Source organism: Chaetomium strumarium (assembly GCF_033439665.1).
Source record: "Chaetomium strumarium strain CBS 333.67 chromosome Unknown B0T15scaffold_1, whole genome shotgun sequence".
Lineage (NCBI taxonomy): Eukaryota > Fungi > Ascomycota > Sordariomycetes > Sordariales > Chaetomiaceae > Chaetomium > Chaetomium strumarium.
This window is the reverse complement of record NW_026944429.1, coordinates 7,388,510-7,405,980: the sequence shown is the minus strand read 5'-3', so window position 1 is coordinate 7,405,980 and position 17,471 is coordinate 7,388,510. Positions and strand designations below refer to the sequence as shown.

The window sequence follows — 17,471 nt, the reverse complement described above, 5'->3', positions numbered from 1 at the left end:
CTCCAAAGCAGTTATTGGCTATGGCCGAGTTGGTAAGCTGTCTTACCATGTTCGAGAAACGGCGAGTGCCAGGAATCGACTTACTGGGCATTATGTAAAATGAGGGTAGCGCGTACTAGTACTACTGCTGTGAACCGATTTATCCCCTTTCCATCTCTTCATACAACTAAGTGTAGGATCGCGATCTAGCATTTTCATCCGAATAATCCGTGCCCATGCCCAGAATGACATCAACTCAGAACACCGCAGCCTGGCTCCCAGGCGTTGGGAAGGAGCTGGAAGTCGGTCCCGCAGATACCCCCGTCCCAGACAACAACGAACTATTGGTCGAGGTTAGTCAAAGCGACGGGAAGCTGATCCGCTTTCTTCAGCAGCGCCAAACTAACTTCAGTTATGCTACAGGTGAAGGCTGTTGCGGTCCAGCCGGCCGAGTACAAGATCCAGGAAGGAATACTCCCATTTCCGTTGAAATACCCTACCATCGTCGACTGTAAGTCATAGCCCTTTTTCAACCTATGGTTTTCAAGCGCATCACACGCTCAATACTCACATTTTTGGCAGTATCCTTCTCCGGCGTGGTGGTCAAAGTGGGTTCCGCCGTCACGCGGTTCAACATCGGCGACCGCATCGTCACGAACAGCGCCGGGACCATCCGGAACGACTCCAGATTCGGCGGCTACCAGAGATACGCGCTGACTACGCAGGAGCTCACAGCCGATGTGAACAAGCGAAGTCCCCCGATCAAAGCCCCTCCAATAACCATTAACACTCGAATTCCAGATCGGAGACGTCCCATTCGAACAAGCAGCCTCCGTCTCCAACCTCTACGGCGCCGCGAGCGCTTTGTTCCTCCACTTCGGCCTCGAGAAATCATCTCACTCACCAAATAAAAAAGCCGAGAAAGTCCACATCTGGGGCGCCTCCTCATCCTTCGGGGCCTACGCAACCCAGCTAGCTGCAGAAGCAGGCTACACCGTGGTAGGCGTCGCCTCCGCGCACAATGCCGACTTAGTCCACTCCTTCGGCTCAGCACACTTTGTCGACCGCAAATCGCCCACAGTTTCCGAAGACTTGATTGTGCTGGGACCGTTCAAAGCGGTCCTTGCCGCGGCCGACGCGGCGCAGGATCAGATGGTATTGGGATCCGTCCTGGCTGCTCAGGGAGGGGGGTTGTTCCTGTCGACTATGGGGCTGAGGCCGGGTGTCACACTGCCGGAGGGGGTGAGGGGCTTATTTGCGCAGTATGTGGATGACTATCTTGATCTGAAGAATAAGGAGTTTACCGAGTGGTTATGGTGCGATTACCTTGAGCAAGCGCTGCAGTCGGGGAAGTTGAGGGTTGTTCCTGTGCGGACGCTGGGTGGGTCGTCTAAGGTTCAGGAGGCGTGGGATTTGCTCCATAAGGGGGCTGTTAGGGGGGAGAGGTTGGTGATTGCCCCTGGTTTGGAGTAAGGGGTTGAAAGCGGGGAAGGGGGAACAAGTAGTAGTGGGAGGTGGAGTGTCAAATTCAACTTATATATGCCGACAACACTCCAGGTACCTTAGCCGAGTGGGGACGGTTGTTCGGCGTCTTTATTTCATGGTACCACGATCGTGACTGTTGTCCTGGGACAAGCCTGATGGTCAAGTGAATCATCGGTAGCGATACTGACAAATAGAAAGCAAGACGAATGAATTAGTAGCGACACAGCGCCTAACTCCTCCAAGGTTCTCTCCTCGCCGTCCGTATGTGGCCCGTATCCCATCCTGCCACAGGTTACCACGCCCTATTGACCATAATCACGGTCTTTGCTTCCCCGGTCTCACCGAGCGCAGGCGTGTGATTAGAAATACCCGTGGTATTCGCATGTGTTATCGATTTCCTCTTCCTGAGGCGGGTCCAGTTCCCTCCTCATATGGATGGGGTCACAATGGTTCTTATCGCACCTCGAGATTAACTTGAGTCCATGGATGCGACAGCCTGTGCCCGGGCATTATTTGCAGATGTAGATCATCTTCTGGTACATGCACATGGTGGTTGGTAGCATTGGTGACTTCTGCGCATGGGTTTGTTAGCAGCACTTACACTTAGAGCTGCATGGTACCGTCCTTGATGCTGGTCCAGGGTGCGTACCTCCTTTGCAATTGCCAAGGTTGGCAGGTATGTGAGGCAGTAAGCTGCTTGGGAGACTTCGAAGTCGTTTTGGATTCGTGTCTCGATCTCTCTTGGTACTGATCGACCTGGGGAATTCACAGTATGAGACAGCTGGAGCAGGATATGCCCGGAACCGGTGTTTATACCTCTCCGGAGGAGAACGTGACTTGGCATTCAGGACCATGAGCACACAGCTATGTTGCGCATCTTTCTTTCATGACTGACTTACACTTCGGACTGTGATCCCTGTGACCTTGAAAAGGGGCCGAGTCACCCGACCGCGCGACGTGTTTAATGGTGCAGACCAAACCCGTTGACGCCAACGAGGAACATGTGGTCAGCCACTGTGCGATACAAAGCCGATCACCTTCGACACCACAATGCCTGGATACGCGTGACCATGACACCTGGTTCCCAGCAAATAATTCGAACCCTGATGTATGCCATTGTTCAGTTCCAGCACACTCTTAGTTCGCCAATCCTGAAGTTTGTGACCAGCTACTTGGCGGACCGAGATCTCTGCTCCTGACTGGTACACACCCAGCAACTCAAGATCCACAACAACGTAAGCATCACCACCCAGAATGTTGGACCACTAAAGACCTTTGTGGTCTTTATGTTCAGTATGGCTTTTAAGCCCTGTCACATATAAGCTAGCTCCCTGGCTTAGATGGGAACATCACCTTCTTCACCTAGCATTCAACCTCTTTTATGCCTCTGACCTCTCTGCTGCATACTGCAACACAGAACAACCCCTGGATTGACCTCCTCTTCGTCACAGCCACCGCACATGGTCTTGCTCATCCCATCCATAGGCGTGGCACCAAGATGTGGCTGCTACGGTAAGGCACGGGGTGAGTGAACATGGAAGAGAGTCGCCAAGGCCACAAGGGAGTTGTATGAGAGGTTAGGGCTCCCCTCTTGGTATGATTGTTCCAGCCAGCCACGTTTGTTTATGCTTCTTCCATTTTACACACCACAGCACCACGCCGTGCATCACCAGATTCGTGTGTGTGGCTGTGTATGTAAGGAGTGGCTCAACCGTAGGTACCTAATTGGCTGGACTAAATGTAGGAGGAAAGCCCTAATCCTCACCTGAGGGGGTCAGTGACGAGAAGATCTCACTCACCCGCGACACTTTAGTAGTACCGTAATACGCATCTTCACACCCATCGCGCCTTCCTATTGCTCAGACTTGCAACCTTTGGTGCCTGGTTAAGGTACTGGTTTTGCTACCCTACGGCACTCAGCCTCTTTTCCATTTTCCGCTCTAAAGCTTTACGCTTGCTCCTTCCTCTCCTCCTGCATATTCACATTCCTCATTTCCTTCTCCCTGTTTACATCATCTCCCACCGGGAGATATCCAAGTATATTCATCAGATTCACCAGCAATCGAAGGAAGCCGAGCACGGCAGGGATCTGAAGAATCCTGGCCACTTCCTGGGGATCGGTGTCCTCCAACACCGCCGTCTGTGCGACGCCTTGTGTGAGCGATTCTAGTGTTTGTTCTCTTTCCTCCTTACGGCCTTTTCTTTTCTCCCTGCTGTCTTCACCTCCCCCCCCCCCCCCCCCCCCCCCCCAGCCTTCTGCTCCTTCTTCTACGCTGCCAACGACAGTGTCGTCACCGCTAGTCGAAGAGGGCTTGTCAGGAGTGGCCGTCTCTTCGTAAGCAGCTGCGGCAGTTGTCGATCATCCCCGCCGGCCGTCAGCCGAGTGCGTGTCGATATCTCTCTACCTACCTCTCTGCTGTCTGGCGAACTGCCACTTGTGAAAACGCGCCTGCTCACCAAGATGGCGGAATCCGAGTCACAAAATCTACACATCGGCCCAGCCAGCGACCCTTCGGTGGAAACTGGAATGCAGGCAGCCAATGCCGCTAAGGATGCTCAACCGTGGGTGAAGGAGAAGGTGAGGGAGAAGACGAAGGAGAAGAAGAGTCAGAGGGGGGTGGAGGGAAAGATGAAGGTTCATTCCATCGAGGAAATAAAGCAAAGGTTTGTTTGCAACGGGCCGTTGAGAGTCACTTTAACAGGCGAGAAAAGAAAAGAATAAGTCTAACCATAGTAGCTCGTCTGACCCTATTCGGTCCAAATCTGTTATCGATCGACACTTGCGTCTTCCCCCTCGCGCAGAGGAACTGCCGGTGCCCGCGAAGGCGACTAAGCATGATGACGGCGGATCTGCCAGCCAGCCAAAGATAGCCAGCTTCGATACCATTTATCGGTCTCCAAGTGCTAGAGACACCATAACCCTTTACCTCCCTGCCCACTACTTTTATACCGTGTCCGACCTTCCAGGAGCCTCGACTTCCGTCCTTAGAGATAACTCCTCCCTCGCGTCCAGTAAGGCAGCGGAAATCGACGTGGTCGCGGAAACGGGGCTGAGCTCTGGGATATACCTCATGTTGAACAAGGATGAACGGAGCTATGGAGCCACATACAGCGGTTTTGTTGAGGTCGACATTGTGGAATTTGCCGTCTGACATAAGAAACCGCCTGCTGACGGAGACGAACAAAACTCGGGTTGACAACATTATTCCCGAACTGACCTGTGAGTACAAATATGTATCAAAGTTCCTAATAGGATTGGCTGGGGTTAGTTCGATGGTTGGGATCAGAGAGGTAATGGGTGGTCTAAGAAAGGTACCGTATATGTATAGGCAAACTCCGATGCTCAAGTTCCGAAATACTCATATGGCAGGAGTCTAGTAGCTCAGGTCTTTAGACTGTATCAAACACGATAGGTGTCCGTGGATACAGGAATTCCTCCGTCTGGCGTAGAAAGTCGGTAAATGCTCCATCTGGGTATCTGGTTTCGACCCCCACATCTCATCCTGGATGTCTCACCACTGGATTGTCGACAGCATTCGCCTTACCTGGCCTAGGGCGGCCTAGCAGGCTATTATGCACGGGGCAGTTTCAGTACCTACTGGAATGGATCTGATGAGAAAGCTGATGGCATTCCTCACCGGTCCTTCATTACTTTAATCGGCCCCGCATCCTCGCTGCTCCGCAGTGATGACGATCCCCATGCGGTGCAACGTGGTGATGGTCGCCCAACACCACAATGCGGGGTTTACACGGGTTTGCGGAATCTCACCGAGATTAAAACCTCCACTTGGCATCAACTTACTGTGAACAGCTGAAGTTGCAAGTTCTAAGCACGACGCCTGCCCCCTACCCATCTACCAGACTTCATAGGTGGACATCCTCCATATCCTACACGTTTGTCCGATGACTTCCGCTGTGGAAGACACTTGATTCCTCGTTGTTGTACAGCAACAGGCAGCGAGTCATGTCACAATTGTCGACCCCTCAGGTGCTTTACGCCGCTGGCGTGGTCATTATCTATATCCTCATCCGCCTGCTCAACCACACCGACATCCCCAAGATCAAGAACCTCCCCGAGGTCCCCGGAATCCCCGTCTTTGGCAATCTCATCCAACTCGGCACCGACCATGCTCGTGTGGCACAAAAATGGGCTCGCAAGTACGGACCGGTCTTTCAGACCCGACTGGGCAACAGGGTTCGTCCGTTTTCATCAGTATGTCGCAAAGGGTTATCCATACTAACATAACCCGGAAACAGAGAGTCATATTCGTAAACTCCTACGAGACGGTCAAGTACTTCTGGATCACGCACCAGTCCTCGCTGATCTCGCGTCCTACGTTCCATACTTTCCACAAGGTCGTCTCCTCCTCGCAGGGCTTCACCATCGGCACGTCGCCCTGGGACGAGTCTTGCAAGAGAAGACGCAAGGCCGCCGGTGCGGCTCTCAACCGCCCTGCCGTCCGGTCTTACATGCCAATCCTCGACCTCGAGTCGACCGCGAGCATCAAGGAGCTGCTGGAAGACTCCCGCGGTGGCACCAACGACATCGATCCCACCCCCTATTTCGCGCGCTTCGCCCTAAACACGTCGCTGACTCTCAACTACGGCTTCCGCATCTCGGGTAACGTCAACAGCGAGTTGCTCAAGGAGATCACGGTCGTGGAGCGCGAGATCTCCAATTTCCGGTCTACGAGCAACAACTGGCAGGACTATGTGCCGCTGCTGCGTCTCTTTGCCAAGCAGAACGCCTCCGCCGAGGAATTCCGCATCCGCCGGGACAAGTACCTGACGGATATGTTGGACGACCTGAAGAGGCATATTGCCAATGGCACTGACAGGCCTTGCATCACTGGGAATATCCTCAAGGATCCCGAGGCTAAGCTCAACGAGGGTATGTCCACTACCTTACATACATAAAGTACCTAGCATTCCATCCTAGCTAACGCATTATCCCAAGCCGAGCTTAAATCCATCTGCCTGACCATGGTATCAGCCGGTCTGGACACCGTTCCAGGGAACATCGTCATGGGCCTTGCACTACTCTCCACGCCACAGGGCCAGGCTATCCAAGCCAAAGCGCTGAGGGCGATCGAGGAGGTATACCCCGATGGCGACGCGTGGGAGAAGTGTCTGATGGAGGAGAAAGTCCCCTACATTACGGCGCTGGTTAAAGAGACGCTACGCTTCTGGACCGTGATCCCCATCTGCCTGCCCCGGACCAGCATCAGGGACATTCCCTACGGCGACGCCGTCATTCCCGCTGGGACTATTTTTTTCATGGTACTGTATATCCCGTCCCTGTTCACTCATTTCAGTGCACATCCCTAAGTATCTTAGAACCATGACCTGTACCAACTGACACATATGTCCCTTGACCAGAACGCCTACGCAGCAGATTACGACCAGAACCGCTTCCGCGACGCAACCGAATTCATCCCCGAGCGCTTCCTGGACGACGACGATTCCAGCAAGGAAACTACTAGTGGCACGCCGCACTACGCCTACGGCGCCGGCTCGCGCATGTGCGCCGGCAGCCACCTGGCCAACCGCGAGCTGTACACTGCCTACATCCGGCTGATCACGGCGTTTGAGATCGTGGGCCCGCGCGATCCCGCCGCCGACGCGCCCGTCATCGATGCGATCGAGTGCAGTCGCAACCCGACTGCGCTGACGACGGACCCGAAGCCGTTTAAGATTGGGTTGAGGGTGAGGGACGAGGAGAAGGTGAGGAGGTGGATTGCTGACGCTGAGGAGAGGACGAAGGATCTTTAGCGTTTTTAGGGCTACTACTAGTAGTATATACTAGTAGTATGGGTAAAACGGAACGTTATGGGAACCTGGGCTCAAGGGGCACGTTTGACGCGGCGTGACCTAAATCGTGTTGGAGATTTCTGGTATGTACAGAGACTGTACAATCTATTTCAAGCTGAAGTGTAAAGTGATCGGGAGACTTTGGTGCTTTCGATTTCACACTCGTCATCTTCAGCGCCTGAGAAAACTAGATAGGCACCTAGCACGTCAGCAGTACTACCAATCGGTCTAGGATTATTGGACGTAACTAGTACTTGGTACATACTACCTTAGTCTTGGGGTTTAACTTACAAGTAACTCGAAGAGTTGGTTGCTGGACCTTTCCCCCTTGAGACACAATATAGGTATACATGTCGGACTCTACGACCACTCTATATACACTCCAACCCAAAAGTCAACCTAATATTAGCGCCTGTGGCCAGCCGCTTCCGACCCCGTTCAATGCACAACCACGGCCAATAGTCAATTATCAACGCTCATATGCTGTTCCTTGTATTGTACTACAGAGTAGGGCAACGCAGTCCCATTTCATCGATGAATACTTCCAGCCCTTTGCCTCGGCACGCCGTACCTAGCCTCACTATGCCTCCGCTTCAACTCCCACTCCTCCCCCTTAGAATATTCCGGTAGAACAGGCTTGCCACCCAAGCTAGCGAGGACAATTTTGCTGGTGGCCGTAAAATCGTCCAGCACCCGGAGCTCCTTGAGGCCAAACCAACGGGGTAGGAGCAGGATGCGCAGCGGGATAAGCAGCATGACAAGCACGGGGAAGCCGATGGCCGCGAACGTGTGGGAGATGGCAACCCAGGCAGCCACGGGGGTCATGGTGGGCAAATCGGAACGGGTGGCAGTAGGTGGCCGGAGAGTATAACTGGTGAAAGATCTCGAACAGGTGGGCGCAGCGAAGGAAGTCACTCAGTGTACTGTGTGGCGTCTGGAACCGGAACTCGATCCCGTTCAGTAGCGAACTCTGGCTCAATCGCCCTGCACTCCTGCTGGCTGATCCAGAGCTATTGGAGCGTTTTCTGGATTGCAACCTGGGGAAAATCAAATCGGACGGATGAGATTCTATCTACTTGTCGACGAACTTTAAGGCACGCTTGGGGAAAACATCAGGGGTGTCTCAAAGCTCGGCATCCTAGGCATTGGAGTCCTCAGCTTCTTCATGTCGTTGTCGACTAAGTTCGGAGACATGCAACAACGCCCCCTTTACTTGGTGGGTCCGCCGGGACCACGGATCGGGAAATGCCCCGGAGGCGGCAGCTCCCGGAAGGTGCAGTGGATCCAGTGGATCCCGGCTCCATCGGTGCGCGGGCCAGAACCCGACAGAGCCCCACTTGCCTCGCCAATGCCGGCAGCCGGGACGCATCGGCTGAATCGGTTTCCCTCGTGGGAACAGCAACCTCTCTTTCCTTCAGCCCTCCTTCTCACCCATTAAGGTGAGGCAAGCATGGACTTTTCTACACAGTTGGAGTCTCTTCAGCAGACCCTTAGCAGCGACATCCTCGCCCATGGGCCATATCACGGAAGCACTACACGATTCCTCGTCCACTGACCGCATCAAAGACCTAACCCGCCCGGCATTACATTTACAATTCGAGCTGTTCCTGGAGGAAGCCGATGAGCTCGGAAACGACGCCCGGCGGCTGCAGGATAGGGTCTTGCGGCGCCCGCTTTTGTTCAGTAAGTCATGTTGCACTGTTCTCGAAATGGCCTTTTGGGAGTCTGGGACTATGATGCTCGGTTCCACGAGACTAAACGCATGAATGCGCCCATATATACCCCGGACTATAGCATTGCAATGTTCTGGCTCACTCGCTCTTTTCTTTCCTTTCTATCTGTCCTGTTTGTCCTGTTCGTTCTCCTCTTCCCCCTCTCCTCCCCTCTTCTTTTGTGCTTCTTGTTTTCCAAATATCATAATCCCAAAAGGCGATCCTATTCGTCGTCGTCGTTACAAATCTAATTTGTGTAATAGAGACAGCTTGACCTGTCAAGTATACTATCGGCGTCCGCACCATCGACAGCTCCGAGTAACACATCGACGCCGCGAAGGATCCACATGAGCCACCTGTAATGCCAGAGAACCGGTCACTGTCTCCATCCCCAACCATTTGCGCATCCGATCCGTCCACTCCTCACCCGGACTCACCCGGTATAAGTAAACCACCTCGTCGAAAGGGGGTCAGTGGGCTTCGACCTTCTCGTTCCCACGTGACGGTTGTGGATGGTATCGACAGCCAACGACAGATGCAGGTCCCCGCCCGTAGCTTTCCCAAGTGAGCAAAGCTCGTACGACGACGCTGTCGCCACTCTGCGGGAAGCGTCCCTGGATAAGCTTGTCGTGGGCATCTGGGAGCAGATACACGGCGGCATCGACCTCGACCTGCGGAGAATTCTGGAGCAGTGGCGGGCCGCCCCGTTGGCCGCAAACACCTCCAACGCTGCGACTACCCACGACGCAACGAGCGCAGCGGCTCAGTCTCCTCATATATTTAGATTGGGTGGTCACTTGCCTGCTATGGCCGACCCTGCGCCGTTCAACCAGAGCAATTTCTTCTGCCGCAAAGTCACCCAGGCAAGCCGGACCTGTGCGTCCGCCGAGGTCGTCGTACAGGCGCGCTAGGTCGAGCTCTTCGAGTCCTACGTCAGCCTTATCACAGCCTCTAATCTATCTATGATGACAAAGAAGTGCCGCAGGGCGGCCTTGATGGAGGCGTGCCGGGATTTCGGCTGGACCGAGAAGGAGATGCGCAACCACATGCGAATCTGGAGCGAATACAAGGAAGATCAAGGATGCCGGGGGCTGGGTCGTCCTCGTGATTGCCGGCATGGTTATCTACCACTTCTGCAAGTACCGTATCGGCTTCGACGCCAAGAGTATGCAGATGCTGCGGTCGCTGCGCTCGAGGATGGAGGTGGCGGCCGACACACTGCATCCAAACTGGCGCCAACTGCTAGCCATCGTTGGCCGAGCTACTGGGTTGTCTTCCCCTGCGGCGCCACCGAGCCAGTGCCGCTTCGCTCTCCCTACATCTACATCGACCGCGACCCACTGTTTAACTTCGAACACCTCAACGAGTCCATCATCAACGTCCGCGCCTGGTACGACGACGATCCACGGTGGGTGCCACCACGGATCACAATATTCAAAACCGCCGGCGGGTTTAGCTGCCGTAGCTACGGCCGGGAGCAGTTCGACGACCCTAAGGCCAACGCCTGCTACTATTTCCCCTCCCTGTTCGGCTCTCCGTCCCGAAAAGCACCGCCCGTACAGGTCTTCCGGACAGCCAACGGACGCAACAATAGGCTGCAGGCGCTGGTCTCATTCGACCGTGGCGCCGCCGTCAGCGAGTTTGTCGGGCTGGTCACCAAGGACCTGCAGGACATGGACGTACTGAGCAGCCGCGGCTACCAGATCTGGCAGGGCCGGCAGGACAACTACAAGCGCTTTGTGAACCACAGCTGCCGCCGCAACGCACAGCTGCAGACCTTTGTGTGAAGTAACGTCGAGCGCATCGTGTTAGAGTAAACAAAGGGATCGCCGCGGGGCAGGAGGTCACGGTCGATTACTCCGAGAGCTATTGGTAATGGTTGGATAAGGAATGGCATTGTAGTGAGAGCTGCTATAGGTATAGTGCTAAGATAGGCCGGATATGATAGTGGTTTTCGGCTGTTGGGTCTCTTCCAGGTTGCTATTACTTGGCCCCGCCGCCACAGCAGTCTACCATAACTGGTAGGAGGCAGGCACCATCAGGTCGAGAATAATGTTGTACTCCGCCAGCATATGAGAAGTAGGTACCTATTCGCGGCATGGGCTAAGGGGTGCACCTTTTCAAGGAACTTGGATCTTGAAACAATCTCGCTGAGAGGATGTAACTAATACTTCAAAGTCAGGCATAACGTATCTTATAAGCGAGTGACCCATATAAGCGAATGACCCACCCCCCTGCCAAACTTTAACAACTATCCTCGATTATACCACAATAATACTAGGAACCAACTATAATTACATCGGAAACAGCTGAATCAGATGCTTCTACAACCTCCTGGCAAGTGCGGGCATTATGGCCAGGCTTGCCGCACACACCACAGCACCGAACCTTCGTACGACCCCCCCCTGTACCACCACTATCCTGCTCCTTTTCTTGTGCCACCTCCCCAACCACGGCCTTCTGGCCCAGTTGATCCTTTGCATCATGTACTGCAAGCGATCCTCCAAGCTGTACGCGTGTTCTTTTTGCTCTCCGGCGCTTGCTTAGTGCCTCGTTGGCCTTGCGGAGCGAAGCGTTCTCTGCACGAAGGAGAGCCACATGGTGTATTACCGCCGTTGTACTCTTAGCAAGCTAGTCTATAGCAGCCAACATCAAGGTTAGGGAGCTATTTTGATGGTTGGCAATGCGAGTCTTGATGGGTGTTGACTGCGAGGTCGCTTCTCGAGGGTTGTATAGTGTCTGGAAGATCCAAGGTTGTAGTGTGCCGGCCTGCGAGTTCAGGGGTGTTGGTATATGAAGCCTTATATCTAGCTTGGATAGCACCCTCTCTGGATCGTACGGCATAAGGCCAGCACCTGCAAAGCCACCCTGGGTATTCTTCTCCGTCATAGAGGCGAAGAAGGCCTTACGGAAGGCATAGAGGAACTCGAGCTTGCTTACGTAGGTGATATACATCTGTATTAAGTGCTTAATCTGGCGACTATACGCCTTCTTTAGCGGCCTAAAGTAGCCGACATCAAGTGGCTAGAGGAGGTGCAAGGAATGCGGAGGTATATAGAGCGTAATAATATTATTCTGCTGGCAATAGAACTCGAATTCGGTGGAGTGGTGGCTCTTGTGGCCATCGAGGATCAATAGCCGGTACTTGCCCTTTGCCCGGGACGCTATATGGTAGTCGAAGTACTTGATCCAATCTAGGCCTATAGTATTAGTAGTCCAGCCATTATCGGTGGTTGTAATGCGCCAGTTGGCCGGGAGGTTACACTCGGTATACTAGTTAGCGAGGTGGTACTGTGCGGCCAAGATAATAAATGGAGGGATGGTCTAGCCGAGGGCATTGACTCCCTAGATAACTGTCGCCTATTTGCGGTTGCCAGGCTAAGCTAGCTTTGCCTTGCTCCTGCCATCAGAGGTTATAACGACTATACCTGTATAGATAATGCCTATTATAAACCTAGTCTCGTCAAAGTTATAGATATTGTCATCTATAATGCTGTACTTGGCCTTGATGTTCTATATAAGGGCAAACCAATCGCCAATGACCTTTGGGTCCTTGCACTTGGCCCTCTAGTAGTTGTATCTATACGCCTAGCGCGTTTGGATCCCTTCCTTACGTTGGACGAAGTTATATACCCAGAGCTTGCCAACAGGGGGCGCGTCGTATATATATAGAAGTTGGTTGGCCATATCTTCTACACTATATAACCTGAGCGGAAAAGCTCGCTCGGAGAGCTTAATTATATATCGAACAAGCGCCTCCTCTTCGGAATCGGTAAGCCGGCGCGAGTTGGGCGTGGTGTCGCATCGTGCAGGCTTTCCGGCGCGTCGACGCGCTAGGGTTCTACGGTCGACCCCATAGATCTTGGCTGCGGCTCGTTCGCTTAGATTTTTATCGTTTTGAAGAACTTGGAGAGCCAAGTTTAACCTATCCTCTTTCAAAGTAGCGGGCATCCTCAATGGTAGAGAAAATGTGTTGTTGAGGGTGGAGGTGTCGCGTTGCGTAGAAAGTGGGTCATTCGCTTATATGGGTCACTCGCTTATAAGATACGTTATATATAACCTATAGAAGAAAGCGCCCATAAAAGACCGTTGACCACGAATCAGCTCACCAGGAAAAAAATTCTGTTGTAGTGTGCAGAGGTCAGGCAGAGAAAAGAGCGTGAAGGAAGTGAAGGAGGTGAAGGGGGCGAAGAAGGTGAAGCGCCCAGCCAAGCCAGATATGTGGAAGGGCGTGAAAGCCATGCTGAACATAAAGACCGCAAAGGTCTTACTGGTTCAACACTTGGTCTGGTGTGCGCCAGAAAGCTTCGGTTTCCCACACCGAATCTTCAACCATTTCGTGACTCCAGAACAAACCCCCAGTGGCACCATCGACGACCCGAACATAATCATCTGGATGATTGGTACCAGAGTGGCCGTCAACCATCCAGATCGGACGCCCGGTGAAAAACTCTCGCCCATGCTCTTGTAAGGTGCCAACACGGAGAGGCTTGGCCGCAACGACCCCCTGGCACCTGCGGAATCCCTGAACCATGAGCCTGTAGAGTGCGTACCAGAAGGTGCACATAGATCCTTGGACGGGGATGACCCAGCAGTCGATTGGGCAGTCTGCGTTCCTGATGTGCTCGAGCTTATGGGCCCGAAACTGGAGCACCAACAAAGTTCGGCCGTCCCAGCAGAAGACTTGGGGACATTGATACTTATCGGCATACCTAGTCGACTCAACAGTTAGACTTGATTTAAGACGAGACCCCAGCCCAATAGAATCCTATACTCGAGACAACCAACCCAGGTGCGTGCAATATAAACGTCACTCACCCGCGGAGCTCACGCGCCAGTTTCTGCTGTGAATCACGCAAGCTATTAGTCTGCCATTCCTTCTTCTTGATCAGGTTTCTCTTGATCTCCCCGATTGCTACGGGATATCGCCAGTTGCCGAAATACACGCCGTAGGTCGTGTCCACGTTTTCCGAGATGTGGATCTCGCTTGGAGGCTTGGTGTGGCAGGTTTGAACGATGGCGGGATATCTGGCCCACGCCGCCATCACGATGTCGGAGACTTCTGTGTGCCACCAGTGCTCCACGTCAGCCTCCGTCTCGAGCATCCAGTACCGCTTGTTTGGTGCAAGGGCAGGCTCGGCAGCACGTTTCTCTTCGTCACTATCAAGAGGCATGAACGCAAGATCGAAAGTAGCGTGGACGATGTCCTGATCGTCGATGGTTGTGTGAACAATGAGGTTTTGCATCGATGGGTATGGCCGGGCCCATTCTTTATCCGTGTAAGACACATATTCTGGGTTATAGAGGGTATTAGAGGAATGCTGGCCGATGAGATCGTAGGCAGAAGTCATTGCAGCGACAGTCGGCCGGTGTTTAGGCTGGAGGTTTGGAGTCTTTGGACTTTGGACTTGAACTGTTCCTCAGTTCCTGGGGATTTGGCGAGCCGGAATTTCAACCACACCCATTAGGCATCAATCAAGAATTCAAGATGCTGCCACCGTCGATGTTCAATGCCTACCGGCAATACAAATAGGACACAGATGCGGTAGCGTCGTGGCTCGCGCGCACGGCCAAAGCTCACGAGTACCCAGCTGAGCTCCTCACGGACAATACCCCGCCACCAAAAGCGGCCGCCTCAAGGGCAAAGCTCGAAAAGGAGCCCGGCAAAACCCGGAAGCCCAATCCGCCGCCGCACCTAAGTACACGGTCGCCATCAAGGATTTCATTCCCCTGGCCGAATGGATTGCCTCTCGCCAACCCGCTGTCGCTGTCCCCGCGGCGTTTGCGTCCGTCAACGACAGGGTGATCAAGGTCCGATCCCGTTTCGCAGACGACATCACCAGCCATGGACCCGAAGTCGACGATGAGTCGAATGAGCGACACTCCTATTTCCTCGGCGTCCTCGAGAAGGTGCGGGAAGTTCTCAAGCCCAGAATGCCGGCAGGTGTCGCCGACCCTCCGTTTCGACAGCAGCCTGACGAGCCTGAGCGTCTCGCCAACATGTTCGCCGCTCTGGAAGGCTACGAACCGGCCGAGTTCGCCGACAGTTCCTCCATTTCCCTGGAACGACCAGCGACGGAGAAAGCGGAAGATGATGTCGTGTACGAGGCCGAGCAACAGACCTCCCTCCTGGATGCCGTCACCATCTTACCAAATGATGTGGACCGACCTCCAACCGATCAGGTAGCGAATCCGCTGGATTTGGACCAACTACCAGACTGGCGTCATTGACGTGGCTGTAGCCGCCATCGCAACAAATGCAGCAGTGGACCTTGCCCGAGATCTGATTGAGGAGGTCCTTCCTGTCTTTCGGTCTCACGGTGTTTGGACAATAGCACAGAGGTTCTATTTCGCCTGCTGCATGGCCAGAGGGTTCGATATTGAGCATGTTCAGGACGCGAATGGACATCCGAACCCCAACACCTACGATGTTCAGGGCGACGTCTCCATGGTGGCTTACAATGTTCTCCTTAGCGTGGTGAGGATTCTTGGCCCCAATCTCCCGCTCTACAAGGACGGAATTCACTGGACGTACGACCCCGGCGCGATCGCACCACGATGTCCGGAAGGGAAAAGTTTCAAGAGGACCGGATCCCCCTGTACGAGATGTTCTCCGAGCTGATTACGGTTGCTCGTGTCCAGGATTACCCGATCCAAGATGAATTTCTGCGAGGGATCAAGGGGATGGACCAGACCCGTGAGGTGCCCTTCCATCTCGTCTTCGCGGCCCAGGTCCACTTAGATATCCACCACATTCTACGAGCCGACGTCGCTCGTGCCTTCCATCAGATGATGGAGCAGATTACGCTGATGAGGGACTCCCTGCGCGAGCAAGCCGACTTCCACAAATGCCTAAAGTTTGAGAACTGGACTCCCGCGGACGATCGTGTCTTGCAGCAGGTTGAGAGCAGAATCCGCTAGATTAGCAGAGATCCGGTCTTCAGGGTCAAGCAGAAGACCTTCGCAAGCTCAAACATCGCCATCGGATACTGCGCTCCTCCTCCGTCCTGGCTGGCCTGATGCTGTTCCATTTCCGCACGTGGCTCTTTGACATCGGCATCGCGATCGCGAACGCATTTGGCTCGGTCTCGTACGCCTGGCATCTCTACAACGCCGCGCGCCGCGAAAAGCTGTTGCCCAAGCAGTGGGATGACATGGAAATCGTCTACGCCCTGCTCGGGTTATCGAGCTTCCATGTCGGGGACGCCTCCAAGGATACACATGAGTACCTCAAGAGGTTCTGCCTACAGATGGGCGTCTCCGTGACGGCGTTCGTGGGCCAGAAGCAGCCGGGCCGGAAGTCGAAAGTTGCCTCCCGCGCAGGCCCTCGCGGGATCAAGGAGGGCGCCCGTGTGAACCGGACGTTCAAAAGCCGGTACGTAGAAAACAGTGCGCGGTTCAACTGGACCCCCGAAGATCTCGACCAGGTTATCTCCACCGGCAAGTGGCAGCCGGAGGAGTCGACGGAGGAAGGAACCTTCTCGATGGTCCAATCCGACGAGGGCGGCAAGAAAGGACCGAGGGGCAAACTTCCTCATGCAGGACGTAAACTCCGCGCCGAATCCGTCATTGAGTCCCTAGTCTTGACTCTCCAAGCCGAGACGCTGGAGTTCTCGTTTCCTTACCTGGCTTTCCATCGAAAGTGCTGGCAACTCCTTCGCGATGTCCGGAAACGCTGCGACCCACTCCTGAGGCAGAAGTACACCCCGGCCTATATGGAGCGTGAGACCGAGCTTCCTTGGGTGGTTGGGTACATCTTCTGGGCGGCGGCGGGATCCGTCGAGGGATCTACGCAGGTCATTGACCTGCGACTTCTCGAAGCGGCTGCAAAGTGTCTGGCGGACCTTATTGTGGCGGGTTCGGATGAGATGTTGATGATTGTGAAGGAGAAAATGGGGTTGGCAGTGGATTTTGACGGGGAGGAAGAGAGGTCAATTGGAGACGCTCCAGTGAGGTCTGGAATCGGATTGTTGGGAATGGGACTTGCTGAGAACAGCCTTTGTTTTGAGGGTAGTAGGTCAGAAAGCTCGCTACCTTACTCTTGGGCGGGAAGCTCTTATTGATGTTGAACACCAACAATATGCGTGCAGTGCAAAACCAAGTGGCGAGTCCCGCAGGTCGGCCCCATTATCAGGGCAGGTATGTGTTAACTCTGTCAGTTCCCGCTGTTTCATGGTCATTTTTCGATGCTCCATCGGCCGCAGGTTTTCGCCAAAGACAAGAGGCGTCGGTGCTAGACTTTTTTGCAACAATCCTTCCCCATGCCGTATCCTCTTCCTCGTTTTCACTGTGGAGCAGCTGTTCTCGGCTCTTCCTGTCCATCCTCGCCATCCTAAGTATCGAACAAAGGGGTTCTTGGTCTTGGGTCTTTTTAGACGCTATGAAATCCTTAAGAAGCCAACTTATAGTTAACGCGTTTTAAGACTCGCATTGGGATCAATCAATAAAGCTCGCCGACCTCAATATTAACTAGATCCACCACTT

At 53.8% G+C, this 17,471-nt stretch overlaps 6 protein-coding genes across 6 annotated transcripts; 4 read left to right on the top strand and 2 right to left on the bottom strand.

Annotated features, from left to right (window-relative positions):
• The first annotated feature begins 188 nt into the window (after positions 1 to 188).
• B0T15DRAFT_522181 (chaperonin 10-like protein) lies at positions 189 to 1,536 on the top strand. Its single transcript, XM_062868607.1, has 4 exons — positions 189 to 332; positions 403 to 490; positions 562 to 719; positions 781 to 1,536. Exons 1-4 carry the CDS (start codon positions 216 to 218, stop codon positions 1,450 to 1,452), a joined length of 1,035 nt encoding a protein of 344 aa, XP_062727438.1. The 5' UTR covers positions 189 to 215; the 3' UTR covers positions 1,453 to 1,536.
• Positions 1,537 to 3,820: 2,284 nt separating this feature from the next.
• Positions 3,821 to 5,098, bottom strand: B0T15DRAFT_522179 (uncharacterized protein). Its single transcript, XM_062868606.1, has 2 exons — positions 4,781 to 5,098; positions 3,821 to 4,710 (listed from the first exon to the last, which is right to left on the bottom strand). Exons 1-2 carry the CDS (start codon positions 4,825 to 4,827, stop codon positions 4,155 to 4,157), a joined length of 603 nt encoding a protein of 200 aa, XP_062727437.1. The 5' UTR covers positions 4,828 to 5,098; the 3' UTR covers positions 3,821 to 4,154.
• A 29-nt stretch (positions 5,099 to 5,127) lies between these two features.
• Positions 5,128 to 7,630, top strand: B0T15DRAFT_522177 (cytochrome P450). Its single transcript, XM_062868605.1, has 4 exons — positions 5,128 to 5,659; positions 5,722 to 6,355; positions 6,422 to 6,744; positions 6,844 to 7,630. Exons 1-4 carry the CDS (start codon positions 5,429 to 5,431, stop codon positions 7,234 to 7,236), a joined length of 1,581 nt encoding a protein of 526 aa, XP_062727436.1. The 5' UTR covers positions 5,128 to 5,428; the 3' UTR covers positions 7,237 to 7,630.
• A 1,029-nt stretch (positions 7,631 to 8,659) lies between these two features.
• Positions 8,660 to 10,774, top strand: B0T15DRAFT_565179 (uncharacterized protein; the record flags this gene model as incomplete). The annotated part of the gene is made up of 5 exons (XM_062870659.1): positions 8,660 to 8,958; positions 9,543 to 9,841; positions 9,899 to 9,990; positions 10,058 to 10,238; positions 10,283 to 10,774. The coding sequence occupies exons 1-5, from the start codon at positions 8,787 to 8,789 to the stop codon at positions 10,772 to 10,774; spliced, it is 1,236 nt and encodes a 411-aa protein (XP_062727435.1). The 5' UTR covers positions 8,660 to 8,786.
• Positions 10,775 to 13,048: 2,274 nt separating this feature from the next.
• On the bottom strand, positions 13,049 to 14,634 carry B0T15DRAFT_82031 (uncharacterized protein). Its single transcript, XM_062871353.1, has 2 exons — positions 13,806 to 14,634; positions 13,049 to 13,699 (listed from the first exon to the last, which is right to left on the bottom strand). Exons 1-2 carry the CDS (start codon positions 14,336 to 14,338, stop codon positions 13,255 to 13,257), a joined length of 978 nt encoding a protein of 325 aa, XP_062727434.1. The 5' UTR covers positions 14,339 to 14,634; the 3' UTR covers positions 13,049 to 13,254.
• On the top strand, positions 14,476 to 17,399 carry B0T15DRAFT_482623 (uncharacterized protein; the record flags this gene model as incomplete). Its single annotated transcript, XM_062866115.1, has 6 exons — positions 14,476 to 14,492; positions 14,615 to 15,125; positions 15,175 to 15,518; positions 15,557 to 15,887; positions 15,932 to 16,818; positions 17,363 to 17,399. The coding sequence occupies 6 exons, from the start codon at positions 14,476 to 14,478 to the stop codon at positions 17,397 to 17,399; spliced, it is 2,127 nt and encodes a 708-aa protein (XP_062727433.1).
• Between the last annotated feature and the right edge of the window lie 72 nt (positions 17,400 to 17,471).

Coding starts and splice junctions, on each gene's coding strand:
- B0T15DRAFT_522181 (XM_062868607.1), top strand. CDS start 216: ATGCCCAGAATGACATCAACTCAGAACACCGCAGCCTGGCTCCCAGGC. Junction 333..402: donor ACAACGAACTATTGGTCGAG/GTTAGTCAAAGC, acceptor GTTATGCTACAG/GTGAAGGCTGTTGCGGTCCA. Junction 720..780: donor CGCAGGAGCTCACAGCCGAT/GTGAACAAGCGA, acceptor CTCGAATTCCAG/ATCGGAGACGTCCCATTCGA.
- B0T15DRAFT_522179 (XM_062868606.1), bottom strand. CDS start 4,827: ATGAGTATTTCGGAACTTGAGCATCGGAGTTTGCCTATACATATACG. Junction 4,711..4,780: donor AGTTTGCCTATACATATACG/GTACCTTTCTTA, acceptor CAATCCTATTAG/GAACTTTGATACATATTTGT.
- B0T15DRAFT_522177 (XM_062868605.1), top strand. CDS start 5,429: ATGTCACAATTGTCGACCCCTCAGGTGCTTTACGCCGCTGGCGTGGTC. Junction 5,660..5,721: donor AGACCCGACTGGGCAACAGG/GTTCGTCCGTTT, acceptor ACCCGGAAACAG/AGAGTCATATTCGTAAACTC. Junction 6,356..6,421: donor CGAGGCTAAGCTCAACGAGG/GTATGTCCACTA, acceptor CATTATCCCAAG/CCGAGCTTAAATCCATCTGC.
- B0T15DRAFT_82031 (XM_062871353.1), bottom strand. CDS start 14,338: ATGACTTCTGCCTACGATCTCATCGGCCAGCATTCCTCTAATACCCTC. Junction 13,700..13,805: donor CTGGCGCGTGAGCTCCGCGG/GTGAGTGACGTT, acceptor TGAGTCGACTAG/GTATGCCGATAAGTATCAAT.